This window comes from Mycteria americana, chromosome 7 (assembly GCF_035582795.1).
Source record: "Mycteria americana isolate JAX WOST 10 ecotype Jacksonville Zoo and Gardens chromosome 7, USCA_MyAme_1.0, whole genome shotgun sequence".
Classification (NCBI taxonomy): Eukaryota; Metazoa; Chordata; class Aves; order Ciconiiformes; family Ciconiidae; genus Mycteria; species Mycteria americana.
Genome location: NC_134371.1, coordinates 15,819,366 through 15,834,169, shown reverse-complemented (window position 1 = coordinate 15,834,169; position 14,804 = coordinate 15,819,366). Strand labels below are relative to the sequence as shown.

The 14,804-nt window shown below is 37.1% G+C and overlaps 1 protein-coding gene across 6 annotated transcripts in view; it reads right to left on the bottom strand.

Moving 5' to 3' along the window:
• The window catches only part of DLG1 (discs large MAGUK scaffold protein 1), a 173,788-nt gene that overhangs the window by 42,114 nt on the left and 116,870 nt on the right, over positions 1 to 14,804 (bottom strand). For all 6 annotated transcript variants that reach the window (XM_075507201.1, XM_075507203.1, XM_075507205.1 and 3 more), the window contains exons 11-14: positions 14,437 to 14,581; positions 5,140 to 5,266; positions 2,750 to 2,906; positions 1,509 to 1,611 (exon numbers count right to left, since the gene is read on the bottom strand). In XM_075507201.1, coding sequence (XP_075363316.1) covers positions 1,509 to 1,611; positions 2,750 to 2,906; positions 5,140 to 5,266; positions 14,437 to 14,581 — 532 coding nt within the window. The remainder of the gene's footprint in view (positions 1 to 1,508; positions 1,612 to 2,749; positions 2,907 to 5,139; positions 5,267 to 14,436; positions 14,582 to 14,804) is intronic.

Here is a 14,804-nt window from a genome sequence, read left to right as displayed (position 1 = left end):
GCAGGAACCATTCAAAATGCTTAGTTCTCTTATTCTAAAAGGAAAAGAGAGTTATGACTTTCAGAGTATGAAGGGATTCTTTTCTTTTTAAAGCCCAAATCCTAGAAAGAGAGGACTGAAAAATTACTGCTTTTGCATGCAGTCTGGATACATTTTTTGGCAAGGAAAAAAAAAAGGTGCTTATGTTCTGGGATATATTCTACCAGAGAAACATTTGTTCTGCTACTGGGAGCCGCATCTCAACGTATCCTCCTGGCAGAAGAAACAGTGTTCAGGAATGCCCTCTTTCAACAAAAAGGTGGCCAGATGCTCAAAAGGACAACTCATGGACAAATAAAAGCACAAGTTTTATTTCTCACTAAGGTGAGGGATCTCCACGCAGGGAGCAAGAAGGTGTAATAATTTGACCCCCCCTGTGAAGAGCTAAGCAGAAGATAGGCCAAATGTGTGTCAACAGAAATATCTGACAATTCTGACACAAAGCCAAAGCAAATACTCCAGAACCAATGCTGACCTTACTATTCTTTTTAGAAAGAAGTCTCAGAGCAAGCACTCCTAGAAAACAAATCCTGGAACAGAGCAATCTACAGATTCAACATATGAACACGATGCACACCTCTCAAGACAACACAGGCATTGACAACATGGGCTGGCTGCAGAGATTTGACCATGAACTAGACACAAACAAATCAGTTGGCCTTATTACTGACAGAGTTACTGGGTCAGTGGAAATACATGATGTTGATGTGGGTGGAGGAGGAGGGGAAAGGAATGTGAAAGCTAACCTTTCAAAGACTTGGGGAGGGCAGGATAAGAGAAACATAACAGAAGAGAAGAAATAAAGAATGAAGAAAAGCATGCTGCAATCAGCTACCTAAAAATTTCAGATTTATGCTCAGTGCTCCATGTCCAGTCCTGATAAACACCTACACTTACCCCTTGCCATACTGTTAAAGGAAAGGTTTAAGCAGACAAGTCACTGCAAGGAAGATTTAGTGACAGGCCATCCAATTTAGCAAAATTGGAGAAAGCTGTTGATCATCACAGTTCATAATAAGACATAAAAAATGCCTTATATATATAAACAATAATATATGGGTTTACAGACTCAAGGGAAGCATACCATTTTAGACTACTGAATTTTAAAGTCTCAAATAGACAAAGGCATTTGAAATGTGCTGTAGAAATATATATATTGTGATGAGGCAGTATTATTTGGCTTCTGCAGAACACACAAGAATGGTTAATCAGCATCAGCTGCACTCTAATCTGGACCAGAAGAAATTGCTGGATAAACAGAAATGTCAGCTCAGTATAAAACAGAGGAATGAAAACCTGATGGTCTCCTTAAGTCATCTGAATCAACACAACAGAGAAGGAATTAGTCTTTTATCCTCCTACCACTAAGGGAAATAAAACTACCATATTAAAGGGTGAAGACAATTGTGAAATACAAAATAACAACATGGTATTTCTACCAAGTTCTGAATGTATAAGGCAACCCTTACCTTCTGGACGGTACTGAGCTACAATAGTTACTGCTTGGCCTGCGTTCTTCAGGGCTGCTGCTGCCTGTTCATGGGTTGCTGCTTTTAGGTCTACTCCGTTTACCTACAAGTAATACAAAAAAGCTCTTCATCAAAATAAATGTTTGTGTTTATCATCACAGAACGCAGTTTCCATGCTATGTGAGAGTTCTCCTTGTTTCCAACATTACAAGCTAGTTAATACAAAGATTACTGATCCTTATTGAAAACCAAAGTCAATAAACCCTCCCACATATACCCCTCTTAAAAAATACTGTAATCGTCACATTATATCACTTAACAAATTTGTATTCGCTAGGTCAATTTTCATCTTAAGACCTTTTTCTTTCTTTTTAAGGAGATACAGAGAATGTTACTTTCTGTGATGGTTCACCTTACCTTTCTACAACAGGGCTTCAAGGACCTCCTTAGCCAAAGCATGCCTAGAGACCATTATGTTTAACATCCAGTGACAGACCACACTCTCTAGGAAGTTGTCTAGCCTTGTTTTCAATGACGCAGATTTAAAAATAGCGTCAGAAAAAAAATGAAGCAGAAATGTCTGTGTCACATTTTACACCAAAAGTATTTTTCATAGTTCAAACTAAAATAAAGGTGCACTTTATCAGCATTTTAATAACAGCAGAGCCAAAATTATTTTTTCCTCTTAAATAACTACCAAATTACAATGTAATTATCCAGAGAAATGATACTCCATAAATTAAGTCATTTCACAAAGAAACACACAAAATCTTTATGACCTGCAGTACTAATATAGAAAAAGCCCTCACACAGGTATGACATGGATATGTTTAGGACTAGCAGGAAGTTTAGGAGTTACTTCAGGAAGTAAAACACCCAATTTTAGACACTACTGCCAATTGTCTCCATCTCATTAGAAGGCTTATTTCTGAAGCCTGCATTCGTTGAATTTAGACACACACACCCCTCAGCTACCAGACTAAGATGATAAGTTAATGTCTTCATTGAAAAATAGTACCTCTGAGATAGGAAAGTGCTATTTTAGTCAGGTTACAGATGAGAAACTGAGGCAGACTAAAGTGGTCAAAGATACTTTGGAAGTATATTGGCATCTGTTCCATTGTCTCAAATTTAGCTCAGTTAATGATATTCTTTGCATATGAATCATATTAACTGGCACTAATATCCAGGGAGGGGAAAACTTTTGTTGTTGTTTAAATAAAAGAAGCAAGGAATCCTACAGAAATTATACGATCTCCTTTCCTAAGCTCTCCACTCAGGTCAGCTGGCCCTCCTGCAAGTATGAAAGAGATGAAAATTCCTTCTCCATCTTCTCCTCCAACAATGTTGAAACCAAGGCCTGTTGATCCTCGATGCAGGACGACCTTTCTAGGCTCCCTGAAGGAAAGAAAGGAATACGAAATCTTGGTCACTAGTCATAAGTAAAAGTAAAATAAACAATTAGAAAAAGCTAAGTTTTCTGAGAGAAGCAGTGTTGAAAATTTAGGTATCAAAAGTTACAAGTTTCTTAAGGCAACAACGTCATGTGTCCCACACCTCCCCCGGTCCTCCCTCCCCAAAAGCTTAGACTTTCAAATAATAGCTTCTATTATTTGTATGCTTTCAATTTTGCTTGTTGTTAGGTGAACTGAACAATTCATAAGTATGTATGTATTCTAAATTCCTATTATGCTACAATCCTGTTCAGCACTAAATGTCATTACTTAACACTTTCCATATTGTTCAAGAGCCTCAGTATAGCTCACAGTCTTATTCTATCTAATGGTAATAGCAAGCAACAAAATACTATTTTCCCTTTCTGAATCTCAAAGAACAAATTCTAATGAAAACACCAATAATGAAAAATATGTCCTTACTGCTTTAATTTCACTCACTTGGTCAAGCAATAAATATAGCAAAGAACAATACAAGACGTATATATAAGCCCTTTCAAAAAAAAAAAAAAAAAAAAAAAAAACCAAACAAACCCAAAACCAGAATTTATGGTATTCTCAAATACATTTGCAATTTATTTGCAGCAACTGCAATTGAAAAAGTTAAATCTAAAGCAATTTGTTGCATTCTTTCTATGGGATCCCCCTCCTGGCATGGATGAGGAGAGGAAAAGAAGTACTGATCAAGTTAAGATAAGGCCAGTGAACTTCTAATGCAGAAACACTCCTTCCAAGAATCTACTAATCTGCTACTTGACCCAATACAAGAAAAGCATAAATTATTTTAGAAACAGACATTTCTAATAAAGCAGAGCAACTGTGCACTGCATTTGAAAAATCACTAGAGAGCACTAAAGAACAATTAATGGACATTCTTAAGTATTTGGAGACATTAATTATTAATTTATAGGATAAACTAAGAAGCTGCATTTTTCCAAAACAAAAAATATCATCTAATCCGATCTTTAAAAATCACTCCATTTTTGCACTAGCTCTTAAATCATCTTCGTGTCAGATTCTTAAATTTCACCCCCTATTAACTACTATATTCATCTTTTCAGAGTACTGTTCTATCACAAATAAATGACATTGTGGAAACCTACGTATATTGCTCTGGATCACACTAATACATTAATAAAAATGCTGCAATTAGAAAACATAAATACACAGTATCTTTTAAAATATTACTCAAAATTTCTAAACCTCTTTTTGGTGTGGAAGGAGCAGAAAATGGGAAGGTATTTTAAAGAAAATCACCTAAAGCCTTCTCTGAATAGCCCTTGTGTTTCAGAAGAAATTTTAAACCATCCCTTTACAGTAATTTTAAAGGGAAGCTGTAAAACCGTAAGTTCAGCAATGCTATCAGCAGGTCAGAATCACTTTGGCTTATATGTCCACCCAACCCAAGGCTCTCCTACCTTTCAACACACTAAAATTCATTCTCCAACTTATTATACCACTTATGTTTCAATCCTGGGCAGACCCTGCCTCAGAAACTGAGTGACATTATCCATATCAGATGATGGTGTGACACAAAATTCAGCAACAACATACTGAAAATGCAGTATAACATACATATACTTGCAGAACGGAAGGGTAACAAAATTATAAGAGCTTCCCTTATCAGTGATGATGAACAAAAGATTAATGCAATCTACTGAATCAGTGAAGGAATGAATAGTCTGTTAATGGGAAAGGATTAAGAGCTCTCTAGCCTTTCTGGATTTACTAATCCATCAAAACAAACCCTTGTCTGTGGAAAAAAACCAAACCAAACCAAAACCTAAACAAAAACCAACAAACAAAAAACCAAAAACAAACCAAACATTGCTGGCTTTAAAATAAGAAATAATCTCTAGTCTGCTCATACTACCATCCTAAAAAGCTCAGTCAACTCATGGAGCATTTTGGCAGGGCATTCTGATTTTAATACTATTTCTGGACTGATAAGTCATGTGTATATGTGTGCGTATACATATATGTGTGTGTGTATATTTTTTATATATATATAAATATATATCTAGTTTTCTCCTCACACCAATGTTTACAAGTGTTAAGAAACTAATGATTTGCATTTGTTGAAATAAAATATAGTATTCACCAGTATTTTTCCCACAAACACATCTTATGAGCTTCCCTGGTTAACTAATTTGACATGTAGCTTGGTTATTCATTACCTGGTAATCTCATCATCTCCAAGCATTCCCTTGGGAATTGGTGAATATCGCCCTGGTGATGCTGGGGGTAAGGACTGTCCCAAGTAGGCAGATGGAGTGATATGGTTATCCACTGGCTGAGAATAAGCTTCAAAGAGGAAAAAATTAAAATAAAATAAGCACTAAGGCAATAAGGAAAAAAGAGCTAGAGGAACTGAAACAAAGTATTATAAGGCGTGACCTCTTCTAAAAACAAAATATAACAGTTTGAATGATACATTATAAATATTACAGTTCTAAAATACTGTGTCACATCTATACATTCCCGAGTCTCCTCCCACTTTAAGTCAGTAAGCAAATTTTTCAGTCTGACTGTGTCTCAAAAAAAAAAAAACCAAAACTTTTTTAGAAATAGAGACTGGGGATAGCTGAAGCCCATGAGCACAGTCTGGAGATTTATCTGTTTTTGAAGTTGCCTTCAACTTGACTGAAGTCAATTAAGAATTTCAGTTTCTTAAAAATCACTATGTTGGAGCAACAGTTAAAAATACAACATTTTAGTGTGATACTTCTTCCCTACTGTCAAGCTGCCTACTTCCTTCTTTTCACAACTTTGATGCGGAGCATCCTAGCAACTCCAGAATACTCCAAGCCATTCTAATTACCAGGTCTGAACAGGGAGGGACGTTACATTTCTTAGACACTGAACAAAACCATCTTTAATAGCACAGGTGCTGGCCGTGATGCTAGTATGTGCTCAGCCAACAGCACACATCAGGAAACAGAGGTAGGATTATTTCACCTCCTACTCTTCAAGGCAAGAGGCATCAACTTACTGAGAGGAATAAACAAGCTAGTGCAAAAAATTTCAATTGTACTGCAAGGGTCAGTTGCTTTATTCACAGGTTCATTGATTAAAACTAGAAAGGAGTATTAAAAGGATTTAGTCTAACCTCTTGCATAACAGGACGTGAATCCTGTGCATGAAATGCATGTTTTACCTGAACCACACCACACATACTAGAAAAATTTAGCATCTTAATGATTTCAGTTGATGGAAAATATTCTACAACTCCAGGGGAGTTGTTCCAATAAATAATTAAAAGGGTGCATTATATTTCCAAGCTAGACACATCAATTTTAAGTGTCCATTCACCAGGCGTAGTCATACCCACTGTCTCCTATTACAAAGCATATTCTACAATTGAAAAATCTTTTTACTGGTGTAGGTGCTTCAAGGTTTGAGGCTTAAACATGGAGGGTGGGGACACTTCACAGATTCAACATTATTGAAGTTGCCAGGCTCTCTTCGCTCTTATTTGCTTGCTGTATCTGATGTGGTGCCTGACCTTTGAGGATTTACACTAAAATCAAAGCTTTTTAACTGCGTAGACATGACACAGATTGCAAAAGTGACCTGTATATTCTCCTTTTTTGTTTTTCTTTTTAAACCACTGGCAGAACATTTGGATCACATACAAACTTCATCAAGAGTATCTTTGTATGAGAGATTTGCTAAATAGCCAGCTTTCAAACTAACCAATCTGCACTGGATTGATTCTGTATTATTCTAGATTCCTAGTCAACCTGTGTGCAGTAAATTCCATACATGGAGAATGTATCACATCAACATTGTCTTATCTTGATCAATGGTCTAATAAAAGAGGTACCGAGCCAGATAGGGAACCACCTATAGTACCTTAATGCCTGGCATATAGCATCTCTGGTATCATATCTGATTAGCCAGATTGCTTCTTATGGTTTAAAGCTTTGCCACGGTATTAGAGTTCTTTCCATTTTCTAGAATGTGCTTCAGCAAGCATTAAAATCCACTATTAACAGCTTCAGTAGTTTAAAAGCACTAGCTGATAAAGTATCTAAGCGTGTTATTCAGACACACCAGCTCTCAGCAAGTTGCGTAATCTAGTCTGGGACTGTGCAGACCTTTGGAAATTGCAACTCAGGATTCACAAGTGGTTTCAGCAAAAATCAGAATCCGAGTGCAAGAGTTAGCCTGTCCCCTTCTACAACACAGACAAAAGGAAGCTTCCTCATGTTAGCTTCATGAAGTTTACAGCAAAGAACACTGCTTTTGCTAAAACCAAGTGATCAACAAAAGCATTCATATTTCAGAATTCCCTAATAATTAGGAGTTGTTCAAGACACATTACTCCTAAAACCATTTTTAAGAACAGCTGTAATACATGTACATTGCACCTTCATCTTCCTGCTCCCTACAAGGATTTGAAGACTATAGATCCCACTACTTAATTCTTTCTGTCTGCCCCAGCACAATACGTAGCTTCTATGCACTGGTAACAGATTTGGACAGTTTACTGTCAATTTTAAAACTTGTCTTTTAGCCACACCAGAGTTTTGGCAACAGATTTTCACAATGATTACCAAACCATACAGCAATATTTACTTTCCAATGGAAAATAATGTATGTATTTTCATACAAAAGTGTATTTCCATGTCACTGTACACACTTTTTGTTTAAAGCAAGTGATACTTTAAAGAGTGACTACTGTACATAAATAGTTATTTTGGTTTTCCTCAGAAAATTTTACAGCTAAAGCACAAAAAAATGGAATGCAGACTTTATAAGCTCTTCTCCAGTTACTGGAAAATGGGTTTTGATTAAAAAAACCAAAACAACTGTAGCACGGTATAACAGCTCTGTACATTCTGTTCATGCACTAAATCTTCTCATTTCACAAAATGAATTTACAATTACTTTTAACAAGTCCGTGGCAGCTATAAAGATGCATATTTTATAGGAATCAATTAGATTTTTCATAACAAATTCTATGTTCATTGACTTACAGTGCTTTTCATTTGATTGGTTTTAAGGTTCCTAAAGCTTTTAACTGCGTCATGTTCAGAAACATACCTACCATCTAATACTGTCACATATTCTTATTTTTCAGATTTTGTATCCTTTCACCATGTAACTAAAACTCAGTTATCAAGCAATGTTAACAGTTTATTATTTCAGACCTGTGGACTGTTCCACATCCAGCACTGTCTACATCATTTATAAAGTTCTACATACGGTACTTGCTTAGAAAAGTCAGGTCCTTTTTCAAGGCTGGTATTCTCAGCACTAGGGAAGTAAACCAACAAGGCATAAAAAGGCTCACTACAGAGTTCCTGCAAAAAAAGTGCCTGTGCCTTTCCTAAAACTGTTTTAGCTGGAGATTGTACCTGAAGAATATTCACAAGGAACATGATAGAAATAAAAGGCAAGCCATCACTTTCTGAATCCTCAATGACGTCTAAACTTCCATTCCCAAATAAATATTATTACTGATGTAACTGATAAAGGAACTGTGTTTTGGATGAACAGAAAATTAAATGTATAAAATGAACTTGCTTTGACAGGAAAAGTCAAAGACTTTTAAGGAGAAATTCCATTTCCAAATCCACTCCCCCTTAACATAACACAGTTCTACACAAAAAGAAAATGGAAGATTTCCTATTATTTCCTTATAATCTGCAAACTGAGGACACCAATCACAAGTACAATCTCTAAAATGTGAAATAAAATTAAAACTTTATTGTAATTTACTGTTATTACACATTCTTCTCTTCCTGTATTTATGCCATTTAAGGAATGATAAGGCATTTATGTCTCTAGTGAGGAAACTAATTATTCCCTACCTTGCAGTATTTTATTTCTCAATGCAGGATGGAAATACTGTAGCAATGCACATACACACAAAGGACAAATACTTCAAAATTGACTAGGAGTCAAAACTGCATCATTAATAATGTCTTCAAAGGAGGCCTGTATAGGAAGCAAGTCCTCTGTCTCTCAAAACCAGTGCAGACATTCTTCTGACTCCGATAGTCTACAATATGCACTGTACAGGTAACGTTGGTGTTTTTAAATAGCAAGTTCTAGACCTTCTTAGTAATATTTCAACTGAATAACTTTAAAAGCATTTATACCAACAAGTTACTGGACCTTTTTTCCAGGAACCATTTAATGACCAGTATTTATATATAGATTACTGAGGCAGTTTACATTCCCTACTGACATATGACCTACTACAGAAGACTAATAGCTATGATTATTAAACACACAAATCAGTTTAGCTGCCAATGGTGCTAGCCAGCTGGGTGGCATTGGTCTACAGGACCATCCCACCTACAGTGCTGTTGTTCCTCTGCATACAATGAACATAGGGGGTTTTTGTTGAATTTCCATGTTTCCTGTACTGGAAGTTCTCGTCTTTCAGTGTCTCAGAGACGGGATGCCACACAGGAGAACAGTACTCAAATGGCAATGTGCTCAGAAAGAACCAGTTTTCATAACTGCATTCTTCTTGAGTCAGAAAATGGAGATGACTGTAAAGTAACTGTTTAAACTAGCAATCCACACCTCAAGGGTTACAAGAAAAATCTCACAGAAGCAATAGAAACAGGCATAGCAATCAACTATTCCAGACTGTCAAGGGCTGTGGTCAAGCTTTCATTGCTCACAGTACCAGTCTCTAGAGCTACAGCACATAACCATGAGCTATTTTTTCCACGTTCATTCCCTGCTAAATGTTCTGGTCTCAGACAGCTCCAACTCTTCTTTAACAAGATCTTCAACATTAATTTCCCCCACGGGCAGCAGAAGCGGTTCATTCACTCTGATAAATATCAAATGACGGAGGTCAACTTTCAGCCCCAGGTGCACAAAGAATTATGTTAGCAGGATCTGTACTGTCCTCAATAAATATTGCCATAAATCAGAATCTCATAAACCTCTTGATCAAATGTCCCTCAATACAAAGACACTAACCCCAAAGAAACATCAAGTGATTTCATTATCTATATGGGCGCTAACTTACTCTGTCCCATCTTTTGCGCCATCAGACCACCTGTGGCTGGTACTCTTACTACAGGAGTTCTAAAAGAAAACAGATTTTGCAGAAAACCTAGACACTGAAATTTGTGAACCGGGTTCTCAAACAGTTATTCAGTATCCTTAGCTCTGCATTTTAAATCCCTATCACCAGGGAAAGTGAGGCAGCCCTGTAACTAAATTAGACTAGTTCCAGAGAGAAAGTCTTAGAGACAACCAAATTCTGAACTTGGTGTTTTGTGGACTTTTGAATGAACTACCATGTTCACAAAAGTTAGCATAATAAGAAATCTACCGCATGTTCTGCAGACAATACAGGTACCAAGCTGGTAAGTACTGTGCACTGTGCTTTTAGACGTTTCTGACAAAATGAGTGTTTAAAAAAAAAACAAACCCAAAAAAACACAACAAGGAGAGTTTTGGGCAGCAAGCAGCCTACATATATATATATATTCAGGTAGTAGACAGGGTTTCTACCTTAACATCACTTGTAATGGGTGTGTCCACAGGCAGCTGCTGTGTGAATTTAAGAGATTCAGTAGTGAAAGGACTAGCACGTATTACTTCTCCTTTATGATGGGCCTGAACTCCTAAGAACCTAGATAAGAGGATTCTGATGGACAGAAATACAAAGGAGGATTGCAAATACATGTCTCAAAACAGCTGCAAGCAAAGAAGGAAGACTGGTAACTGTTTCAACACTCACTCACAATACAGGTGAGTCTAGAAAATACCTCTCTTTAATAACTCTCATCTGGGAAAAGCTCCTCAGAGTCCCTAACCTGAAGCTCCTGAGCCAGGTACTTCTCTGCCAAAAGCAGCATCACTTTTGGAGGTCTCATCTGAGATGAGAACAAAGGTGCAAAGAAACCTTGAAATGGCGGCCCTGAAAACATCAGCTTCTAAAATACTATGTACAGGAGCCACCTTTTTTATTTTGTATGAATTCTATCTAATTGAGCAGCTCCTTACAGAAAGTGGCAGCTTTCTAGTCACAAAGTTATACTAATACTTCATAAAGAAGCACTAGCCTTCGAGGAGATTGGTATCTCCCTTTGAAATTTCCATTGTAAATGTGAAAATATTGAGGAGTCCTGAAAAAGCTTTTGTTCTGCCCTATATTAGAAAAATAGCATCTAGCATCTTAGCCATATGCAGTTGTTTCTGATAAGTGAAAGATTTAGGAAAAGGCTAAACTGATTTCCTTGAATGAAGTCATTAAAAACCTCAGGCAAGACCTTTGGATCTATTTTGTGTGCAAAATTCAGGCAGTAGATCCAGAGTCTCCATGCCAGCTGCAGTAACAGCCAGATGCACTTTGATCAACAGAGAGACACAAGTGTACGAAGCCTTGGGTAGGAAAGGCTTTCCTGTTGTAAGGAAAAGAAACACACTGAGGTTTCATCAAAGGACCCAGCCAGCACTTTGCAGAAGAATGTTCTTTGGTTAACTGTTGACAAAAGTCTACCATAAACAATGTAAAAATCCAGAGTAACTTCAGACAGAGAACTGAATGTTAAAACTGCAGTTAAATGAAACGAAACCCAGAAAATCTACTCAAAAGTACAGACAGCACTTTACCCCACAAACCTTGTCAAAGGTCACCAAAGGACAGAAGACAGGCAAGCACCTGGAATTTGATAAATCTTTTGTGACTTTTTCAAAATGCTTCATCAGGAGGAGAAAGGTTTCCAGAAGAAGCTGCTGGAGCTTGAGGGGCATGACAGCGCAGGAGATTGGCTTTTCACTTCTCAGTGGACAGAAGTGCCACTTCACATAAAGGACAGGATACTGAGCTGCACAGAATGCCACTGTCTCTCTCAAGTCCCACTTACAGGGAGAGCAGCCAAATGGCAGAGAAACTTGGGAGGGAAGACAGTAATGGGACGAAAGAGGGGCTACATGTGTGGCCAGGTCATTTACCCCCAGAAAATGGACGTGAAACTAAGTCATGTATACTTGGAAATTAAGGACTCAAGGCAAGATGGCAGTACATGTCTTCATGGCAATCATGGGATTACCCTTGACAGCTTTCTTGAAGAGCCAACAGACATGGTAAGAAGGTATTCCTGAAGATACCACTGTCTTTTTTACGGCTCTATGTTATGATGCAATTAACTTCAATGAACTGAGTCTCCAGCTCATCCACCATTTGAGAGAAATTAATTCACTGCATGAGAAGAGGGCCAACAGTAGGCCCTTACGCATACTGCTAAAGCAAATATTCCTTTAAAAGTACATATTGATACAGATAATGTGAATATAGAAACAAAATAATCACCCAAAGGAGAACACCAATTTGTAGTCAAAGAGGAAACAGGACTGCTGCTTTGACTAAGACTCTCAGCAGTCTGATCTCACCTACCTAAAACTGAACTACTGAACTACAGTACTGAGAATCAGCCGTGCTGAGTTTGGTATCTCTGTTCTTAACTTTGAGTCTACAGACATTCTTTTTAAGATCAAAGTATCATTTAATGAACAGTACCAAAGCACATAAAAATTTAAAATGAGAATCTACATTCATATCCGACCACTCCTCTATGGTTGCCTAGTAAAGGAGTAGGTTTGTAAAATCCTACTACGGGTTCCTTCCTCCACTCACACAAACTGAACAGTTGCAGTTCAGTTTTCCTCCCAAAAGAGATAGCCAGTCCTCTAAATTGCTGTAGTGCTTTGTTCTTTTCCACTTAAGCCTTATACCAAGCTTTTTTTAATAATCAGGGGCACGGAGCAGGAGTTAATAAGTACGACTTTTGCCAATATCAGGGTATCATTGAGTTATTAGGATTGGGCAAATTATCAGAAACCAGCTCTTTCTCTACCTTCCTCTCCCCAAACTTTCTTGAGGCTTTGCCTTTGCGCCCACAAAAGATTCATAAAATAAATATCCCAGTGATCGAGTCAAGATACAGTAGTCACAGATAAGATACTTCTATGTTTGTCACATCACCATCCACAGCAGCATAACTGCATTACTGCAACACTACCAGAAACACTATGTACAAATCAGGTTACATCCGTTCCAGAACATCTGAATTCAAGGTGAAACATATGAAGAGGTCAGCTACAATGGAGAGAGAAAAAGAAGTCTGCCTTCCAAGGAAACAGTGGGAAAGGCTGAATTATTGGACAAACTAGATACCATAAGGGAAAATGGCTGCTCACTAACCACATATATGAGTATAAAACTGGCAATGAATAAGCGAAGGCTGAAAACTAGTTTTATGTAAAAGAATGAAGCCTTCAAGAACATCCTTCTAATAACACAGTGATGACATAAAACCTAATTAGCCCCAAATTGTAATTCAATAAGCTTACGAATAGATTTAAAGATACTGCAGGTATTGCCAATAAATGATAGGCTTATAAGGTACTTCTGTCCTTTGTTGTGCTGCATTTTTGTTGTTCTTTACGTACTGTTTTACATTACATCAGTGGCTTTTTAGTCCAAAAGTGCTCCTTTTTTCATATGAAGTACTATCTGAACAGATCAGTGCTACAGATCAATTACTTGTATCTAACAGCAGGAAGCAAAAAAAAAAACCACCAAAAAACCAAAAAACACCACCCCACCCCTAAAATAACTCTCCCCCAGAACCATTTTATGTGACAGATGAGTAAAACTGGTCATCCAGAAAAGTCGACCTATTCAGTCTTGGAAAGATACTGTTATATCATTCTCATCCCTTTTCTCCAAACACTAAATGGTAATATCCCTCTTGAAGAAACAATACATTAAATTCAAATTTTTCTTTACATTGTAGTTCAACCTTGAACTTTCTAGATTTGGATGTTTGTCTTCAAAGAGACTCCTGTAAGTAGTACCCTTATGTAAATAAGCAATTCTTCTAACTGTTTTCCATATAGCATTCACTGGTTTTCCACTTGAACTATCAACAATCATGTCAAAACTGAAGTAAGATTCCAAGTAAGTTAACATGGAATTTCACAATACATTTGCAGGCAGAGGTAAAGACCTCCCCCTCCTCCCCGTCTAGTTTATGCAAATACATGCAGCTCATGAAGAAGCAGGAAAACAGAAAAAAAGTCAGAACATCACTAACCTCTACCTGAAACAGTATTGTCTTTTGCTCAGTTCACAGGACACTGAACATCTGCACAGTGCATTGTTTGTTACTCTTCACAGCCTCCAGGAGAATGAGGCACTTGTTCTCCTTGTACTCAGCAGCAAGTGATCAGAAACATCGAGTCACTAGCACAAGGCCACATCAGTCATGGAAACACACTAAGAGCCCCATTGCTGCTATCTTTTCAGTACACAAGCTATAGGATGTTATCCTGTTTAGCATATAATTTTCCTGATTAATCAACTTTCTTGTATCAGATTTTCACACTGCATAATTTTAAAAACCTTGAAGCTGTTAAAATACTAAAATGGGGTATGTTAAAGCCTTAAAGGGAAAAATAATTAAATCACAAAGATAAGCTGAACTTACAGTTTGTGATGTCAGGAGGGGCATAACTGTCATTCATGAACATGCTGGTGGGTTTTGCAACTTTCAGATAAACAAAGTCAGATGTGTTTTTTAAGGCAGTCACTGCTTCTTCATGAGTAACTTCTTCTAAGCAAACACTATTCACCTAAAGATAAAAAAATAAACAAATTCTCAATACAGAAAAATGTACATTTTCATAAGACATTCTCTGAAAGCTGTTGGAGCACTGTGGCACTGAGAGTTTTTATTAGGATTCATATGCCACAGACATAATTGGTTATATAAAAGTTATATAAAAGATGCTTTGTAGTGCTGTGAAATACAAGATGCATAAGTCCTTCCTCAAAAATATAATAAACTGTATTGAC